Source organism: Notolabrus celidotus, chromosome 14, assembly GCF_009762535.1.
Source record: "Notolabrus celidotus isolate fNotCel1 chromosome 14, fNotCel1.pri, whole genome shotgun sequence".
Classification (NCBI taxonomy): Eukaryota; Metazoa; Chordata; class Actinopteri; order Labriformes; family Labridae; genus Notolabrus; species Notolabrus celidotus.
Window position 1 is genome coordinate 27,055,640 of NC_048285.1, and position 8,567 is coordinate 27,064,206.

The 8,567-nt window shown below is 39.4% G+C and overlaps 1 protein-coding gene across 1 annotated transcript in view; it reads left to right on the forward strand.

Annotated features, from left to right (window-relative positions):
* gbe1b (glucan (1,4-alpha-), branching enzyme 1b) overlaps positions 1 to 3,056 on the forward strand; it is a 104,762-nt gene extending 101,706 nt beyond the window's left edge. The window contains exon 16 of the mRNA XM_034700931.1: positions 1,577 to 3,056. Within this exon, the coding sequence (XP_034556822.1) occupies positions 1,577 to 1,621 (45 nt within the window). The 3' untranslated portion in view covers positions 1,622 to 3,056. The remainder of the gene's footprint in view (positions 1 to 1,576) is intronic.
* Positions 3,057 to 8,567: the final 5,511 nt, after the last annotated feature.

Below are 8,567 nucleotides of genomic sequence, written 5' to 3' on the forward strand. Positions count from 1 at the left end.
AGTGACCCTCTGATCTTGTGTTGGAAAATGTTTCTGAATTCAAGGTATTCTGACATATATAACATCCATATATCAAAGAGTAATCTACCAGCTAGAAAGTCTTCCAGTTATTTCTGTGAAACACTCAGGACTCCGTGCTGCTCTTTGTTCACAGATTGATTAAGAACTTGTCTGTTTGTTGGAAATAAAAGCTGTTGACATGTTTGCGGTTGGGTGCAGAGGAAGCTTTTGTCTTAACAGGTGCAGTGATTCATTCTGCCGTCCCCTCTCTGAGCGCTGCGTCTGCACGGAGACTCTCCCACTGTGACTGTTTAATTAGTCACCAATGCCTGTGTCAGTGTGTTTGAGCGCCGGGCTGCTCGGCTCCCTCGGTGACAAACTGTTGCCAAAGAAACGTATCCACAGCGAGCTCCGATTCCGCTGATGCCGAGGGGCGTCTTGAGGAGTTCAGGGGGTGATTGAATTGTTTACAGCTCGGCTCTCTTTTTCACTTTTCTGTTGGGAAATATAGAATCATTTATGTCTGCTCGCCTTTTCCTTTGGCATAAATCTGAAATGACTAATGACACGCTGTGGCTCCTTGCCTCCAAACGACACTGTGAATATCAAAAGGATTGATCAAAGACTTTATTAGCTACAGCACTCAAAACTAACCCTCACTAACATTTCTTTGTACTGTATATATAAGGAATCTGACATTTCCAAGCTCTGCTTCTTCCTCTTTTTTTTATGGTGTGCTTATTTTTTGCTGACATGTTTTTTTTCTTTAGTCCGACAAAACTCTGGAGATTCTTTTAGCTCAGCTTATGCCCACTGGCAGATTGTATCTTCACAGAATCCCAACTTTGCTGTTGAAGCACAGCCAATAGATAGAGGCGATGAAACACAGTTATATCTTTGATTGGAGAGCTGAGAAATAAAAATTAGGATTCTTTTTTTCATTCTGCCCTCACTTTAGTCAGGATTGCTCATTTGAAGATCACTCACTTGAATGCAACAGCTTTAAATGTAATGCAGTCTTAATGACACAGATTTAGTCTCTTATGAAAATCTTTGCTGCAGCAGCTTCTGCAGGATGCTCATTCTACCACATTAGTTCATATAGCCACAGCTTTTACCAGCATGACTCCCCTCCTCATGCAGATCTGCTGACTCCAGTGCCACCCAGAGGTCCTTGTGCAGCTGCAGCTCAGTCACACTTTGGTTTTTCCTCTCTAACCTTGACGGCCCTCCTCGATCAAGGCTGTGGTGTTTGTGCACCATCTCCTCTGAAGAGTTATTCTTCTGCTCCGATCTGAATATCTCTCTAAATTCCCCCCCATCCTCTTCTGTCTCCCTTTTTCCTCCGCCTCTTCATCAGACCGCCGTGTCGACCTTGATTGTGAGAAGTCTGATCATCAAGGCACCACCAAGTTCCTCCTTGTCTGACTTCTAAAAAAAAAAGGAGAAACCTAAAGATTCAATCTTCCAGAAATCGGAGATCTCGTTAACATCATTAATCTTCAATTGTCATCTCACTTCTCTCCCTTCTTTCTCCCCTCCCTTTCTTCTCTCTCTCTCTCTCTCCCTCTCTCAGGTCTACATCCCCTGCAGAACTGCTATTGTCCTGGCCAACGAGTAGATAGATTACTGTTATTAGAGGATGATTGTCTCCACAGAGACCAGGATCGAGAATGGATTCCAAGCTCAAACTGAGTGTTAACAATCACCTTCATCTCAAAGTGTCAACCTTGCACACAACCCAACCCCACTTTCTGTGTTTGAGTCCTTTTCTAAATGGGATTAAAAAAAAAAAAAGGCATTGTGAGTTTGTGTGCTTTCAAACACCATCTGCAACCTTAGATGCTGTGTAACCCCATTTACTACAGATTGCTCCATTTGGGAAGCGTCCAACCAAACCAGCAGAGAGATGCTAAAAGTTTAAACCCTGCAGAGTCCGTCCACCAGCAGCCAGCACACACTTATGGGGCTCTGTGAATTTGGCATATCATCTGAAACATATGACCAATGACTGTAGCACCGCTGGTTCATTCAAACACGACAACAGCTCAGAAAATCTGGATATTTAAGAATGTTACATTTGACGCTGTTTGATTATTTTATATTTAAATACTAATAATGTTTGTTGTCTAAGACACACAAGGACTTACAGTATTAGCAGCACATGAAACTCTGAAAGTCAAGGTATTTAATCACTGTGATCCATCTTTGTTAATTTGCAATGTGGGACATTGTACGTATAAAAATAATGTAATTTGCACAAAGTAATGAGCTGTGTTGAATTATTATGCTTTTAATGGGTATCTGAAACATTTGTGTTGTAATGTTTGAATTTATGCTACTACTGGGAGCATTTGTGGGGTTATTTATGGCCCTGTTATTAAGGCAGTAATTTGCAGCTGAAGCAAAGTGATAAAATCACTTGATTTGGATTGTTCACAGCGTGTTGCAGAATGCACAAGCGAGGCTGATTTACACGCTTTTTACACTTTGCAACAACTAATCCATAGTTTGTCCTACGGTAGATTATGTAGTTCATGTTGTGAGTTTCACTAAACTCTGAATTCTGCTGAAACAAGTTGACACTGAAGACCCACACGTCAGACCAGAAGACCGTTTTAAAGGTACAGTGCCAAACTTGCTGCTGACTGCAGGATGAAACTAACATTCATGTACAGCTTGCTCATTAGCATTCCCCCTGAGATGATTCAGAAACAACCCAAATTGACAACGACGTGTGCCTCTTTTAATTACCTCTGACTTTTGTGACTTTTGTTTTATTGCACCTGATTGAAAATCTCAATCTGCTTGTCCTGTGTTCACGTACCTCTTATGTAAGAAGGTTATTGATTGAGTGAAATGTGAGGAACATCACTGATGATATGTGACTGTTTTTTGTGACAGCTGAACTCACCCTCTCAGGCAACATGTCAATAAAGCAGTCTAACACACGAGCCTTCATATTTATATCATAATTAGAGTTCTAATTGATCTGTTTGCAGCACTTGTTTTCTCTTTAAAGTTCCTCCTCTCTGAATAAATGGATGTCTTCTGGATTATCTGCAGTACTTTCTCCGTGTTTTATCAAAGCAGCGCTGTTATAAGTGACACGAGCTGATTATGGGCACCCCAGATAAAAGCTAATGCCTCGGTGTCCTGCCATAGATACTGTGATTTCTGTGATCCACGCCTACTGCACTAATACACATTCTCAGACAGTTAAGCTGTGTATTGTAGCATATGGCAGCTTTTTGATCTGCCTCCCCTCCAGCTGAAGAAAACAAATTTAAATTCAGGACGGTCCTCCTGTATTTCGCCGAAAGTATCATGAACATGTCATTCCTTTTTGTAGAACACTAAAGCGTTCAAAAAAGAGCCTTCCTCCACCTCTCCAACAGCACAGAGAGGATCACTCTGCATAAATTTCAGGCAACGAGGTTGTTAGACTGAAGTGGAGTGTTTAATCATCCTTCATCTGACCCAATGTCATTGTCATTTTACTCGTGCCAAAATGAATTGTCTGCATTCGTTCTCAAAAGTAAAATTGATGTCTGATACACAATCACTATCGCAGCATATTTCTTTCATTATTACTAATGATAATAAATCAGAGGCTGTCGAGACGCAGAACAATGAGGATGAACTGGATGTGCCGTCTGACTACTGATTGTGTCCCATCACAGACTTATGGAAATGTAGTCCCTTCAGCATCACCCTCGGTCTGTTCTGATGCTCTGTCACAGAGTTAACTTCTCTTCACGGTCTTCATTACCTGAAAGTTCTTTACCAATTGTCACCTGTCTGTCAATTTCATCCCTCAGTGGAACCCCTACACTTCTATCTGGCAGCCTACAGTTGACAGGAAGACATATCTGAGTCATCTTTGATATCAGATTCTCGTTGTCTTCTAAGGAGCAAATATTTATCCAAGTACCTGGCAAAGGAAATTCTACAAGGTTTAGATTTGACAAAGTATTCTATGATTCTTACCAAAAATGACGGATGGTTGAAGAAGTTGGAGTGCAGCTGGATCCATTGGTTATCTTATCTCTTGTTTTCTAAAGTTCATTTCAGCTGGATATTCACAGGTAAATTGTGTCCTTTGATTATTATTCATTTATTTTTGTTAATTGATTTACCAGGAAAGACTGTAGTCAGATTTAAAGTGAAGAAGTGTGCTCTTATTTTGAAGAGTCTTTTTTGAGAGGTCATAGAAAATGAACATGGAGATTCTTATGAATCCTCAGAACATTTGCATATGATTTATGCATTGATAACTCACTACTCCACATGCATGACAAAAACATGATTTTGAATTGGAAAAAACAGCCGATACTATACCCAGAAGTTTCATTTTTAAACAGTGTACATACTGTCCTTATTCCCAGTGGTGGACAAAGTACACAGCTTCATTACTTAAGTCAAAGTATAGATCCTCCATGTCAAATATTACTCCAATACAAGTGAAAGTTGCTCTGTCAAATTATTACTTGAGTTAAAGTCCTGAAGAACTTGCTTTTAAAAGTACTTCTTTAAAAAATCTCAAAATATTGTATTTTCACAATACATAAATGCAGTCAAGAATACATAGGAGTGGGGCGCTGGTGGCCTAGTGGTCTAAGTGCCCCACATACAGAGGCTACAGTCCTCGTCGCAGGGGTCGCCGGCTCGATTCCCGGACGGTCGACCATTTCCTGCACGTCTTCCCCCACTCTCTACTCCCCACATTTCCTGTCTCTCTTCAGCTGTCCTATGAAATAAAGGCAAAAAGGCCAAAAAATACAACTTAAAAAAAAAAGAATACATAGGAGTACATTCTGTTACATTATGTTTATCTAGAAACCATTACTTCAAATCTCTAAAAACCATACCATGTAATAAAAACAGCAGCTAAGTTACTCCAAGCACAGACAACTTAGTTTAAAATGTTCATCTGGAATGAAACAAATGTTATAGCTCAACATGCTTCCTCAGGTTGGACTGTGAATGTTTGTATGTTTGGGCAGAGTGGGAAACAGGGAGAACATTTCAAATGATACGTATCATTCTTCATTTCAACAACCTCTAACACGGGCTGAAGATATGGCCATGGGAGCTCAGGTGGAGAATTCTAGCCATCATAACCACCTCTACATGAACTGCCTGATCTGAGTGAAATCTGCTCTTTCTTTGCTCCATGTTCAACCGTGGAGACGCACGATACAAGTATGACTAAACCACTGAGACAAACAGAACTACACCAACACATTTTACTGTCTTAGGGATCAGATTTCAGAAAAGAGAAGGAAATTCATGAGCTGTCTTCAAAGCAAAAGTAGTGAGTAACTAGAGCATTGATAGAAATGTAGTCAGGTAAAAAAGTACAATGTTTGTCTTTCAAATGTAGGGGAGTAAAAGTAATAAGTTCCCCCAAAAAATAATACTCAAGGAAAGTACAGATACTCAAAGAATGTACTGAAGTACTGTACTCAAGTAAATTTAATTTGTTACTGTCCACCACAGCTTATTCCTGTGTGTGGGAAAGCACATCAGACTTATATGAGCAAAGCCCTTAAATCTTTAGGATGACAAAAAAAAAAAAAAAGGACTCCGCTCTGCTCTCTGCTCCTCAGACATAAAGTTTCAGTTTCCATTTGGTGACCATGTAAGCTGTGAAATGTTGTTACAAGACTGTACAGACACGCCGCCTCAGTGATTCCCACAACATGATGTAAGGAGGGTGAAAGACAACTCATCAGACTGTAATACTTACAGTTTCATTTCCTGGGCATCTGCACTTTGTGCTACTTACACCAGATTATGTGTCTGCAGATACAAGCAGCTTTTAATAGCAGCCGCACCATAAAAAGCAGTTTGGAGAGATCACAATGAAGCTTTTGTTGTCGCTGTTTCACAAAGGTGCTGACTCAATTCTGAGGTAATTTCTGGGGTCATTCAGAGGGCCTTTCCTACTTTTTAACGCCTCTGCTGATTCCTCTGTTACTGAACATTTCATTTACCCTTTGGTTTCTGGGTAGAACACTTAATTAAGTTGCACATTTTGAAGCTGAACAACGTCTCCAGCATCTCACTGTCAAGTATTAAATGAAAGCAAATGCCAAAAGAAATAATTCCCCACCTCCCCAAAAAAGAAAAACCCTTCTGGCTTTTTCTATAAATGGCCCTCAGTTGTTGTATAACATTCATGCGCTGCCACAGGGGATGCATCGTACAATATAATGCAGTCCAATCCAATTACCATGCAAATTTGTTCACACAGTAAAATAACAGAAACAACTGACAGCGTAAAGCAAACTGTGGCCTCAGAGCTCACCTGAGCTAAACCCAAACCTTTGTGAAGCCGAAACTAAAGCTCAGGCTTCGCTCTGTCAGATGTCGGTGCCGGGCTTTTTCATGTTTGGCTTGCTCTGAATTTTACAGATGCTTATATTGCTGAATGCAACCCCTGTGGATGTGACTGCTATAAAAGATGCAGCACATACAGTATATGTTATGTAGTACATGAGCAGATTTTATTAGAAACCCTGAAAGCACAGTGTTACTCCGTGTTGTAACAGTTTGTCTTTGTGTATTTCTTATGGGCTCACAAGGGTAAAAGCGCCTGGAGGGAAGATCCAGCAGAATGCAATATTGTGGAAGTCAGAATTGGGGCTATGACATGCACAAAGAGGATGTTTTCAGAGTCTGACCCAGGAGACTGCACAAGTCAGGGAAGGATTTCACAGAGCACAGTGCTGCAGCTGATACAAAGTGCCTGATATGAGAGTCTCTTCTGTTGCTTCAGCTTTCAGATTAATGCTCACTTAGGCTCAAACAAACGTTTCTGAAATAAGAGGGTGAAATGCATGAATCTAAGGAATGCTGTTTGGTCATGTGTTTGCAGAAAAGGAAAGCAACAAATAAAAACAACCAGTGCATCAACAAATGTAGAGAGCCACTTAGTGTTAATAGTCAAAGTTGAGTTTATAGTGACTTAATGAAGCTGCAAATGGCGGTGATAAAACAGGTCTGTGTTGTGGATGGTAGAAGTTGAAATCAGGGCAACAACTCAATAAAAGAAATGTCTTTGTTAGAGAACTTTCTGTCAAACCTTTGTCAGTCAGGTTTGATAGACAGCAGCAGGAATTGTAAGAGCTAATCGTTCTGCTCACTCAGTGTCCTGCAAAACTGTGAAAATGCTTTTGATGTTGTGTATGTGAGCAAGGTAAGGTACTTCTTCTCATCATTCATCTTAACATTTAGCATTTCCTGTACAAAGAACACACAATTAAGTTCAGCTCAGACAGAAGACTTTAATTCGAACAACAGTGAGGAAAGGCAGACTTTATTGTTGTGTTTGAAGAAAGGTAGCCTGTGGTTTTCAGAGGAATCAACTCCTGGAGGTGTGAACGCCGGGGGCACACAGTCTGCAGCCTCATCCTTCTTCAGTAAGCTTGTTGTGTTTTTCCAGGATGGTCGGGCTGTGTTCTTCAGGACTTTAGAATCCTTTTTTACTCGGTCAGATGGTTCATTTCTTAGGCTGCTTTGTAGGACATTCAGCAGGGGAAAAACGCAACATTAGAGGAGTTGAATGAGCTCAATGAACAGTAAATGAACAGGCACTGGATAGGATTCTCCAGCTGCAACCCAAACATCACAACACACAGCACCAGAGAAGATTTCATACTGATAGATTGAGCAGCCTCAAGATTTGACTCTGGAGTATTACATTAGTGTTACATAGTTAAGCATCCTCTTTTTAACTGAAAGATAAATACCCAGTAATCTCTAAAAAGAAGACCTTCAGAACTCTGAACATGGCTTCTCAAAGATACTTAAAGGATCCTTAAAGACTCTTCAAACTGTGTGAATAAGTTCAAAAATTACAATTTATGTAGAACTTAAAACATTTTTATGTGCTGTTCAAGTTCAAGCTGTATATTATCTACAAAGGAAGCCAATAATCCATTCCTCTTGGTTGATTTATGAATTTATAATCTGATTAAATAAGAAACAATTGGTAGTGTCTGTCAGAGGCACACAAGCTCATATTAGGGAGCTTCAGAACTACAGTACCTTTTAAAAGATAACACTTAACCCTCCTGTTATGTTGTGGGTCAAATTGACCCTTTTTAAATTCTATTTTAGGCAATATGTGTATTCCAAAACAGCTTAATGCAGCATAAAAATCTGGACAGCATGTGACAGAAGAGGAGTCGTGTTCATTTATCAACATCACTTCATAAAAAACACAATATACAATACAATAAACAAAAATCTATGTCATGTAAAACTATTGTATTTATATTTAGGGCTTTCAAATGTATATTAAAATAAAGTTTTAACATGAATTTTAATGAAAAATGAGTGAGTTATCCTCATTGAACTATGATCTGTGAGAATTAAAAAAAAAACAATGATCTAAATCTTGATTTAAATGGTTAGAAATAGAGTTAAAAATTAGATTTAAAAAAATGTGTTTTGAGATTTCTTTGGGATCTGACACTTTTGGATAAGAGAAATAGAGAATATAGAATATAGATATATAGATATGGATACAGAGAAACGAACATAACAGGAGGGTTAAA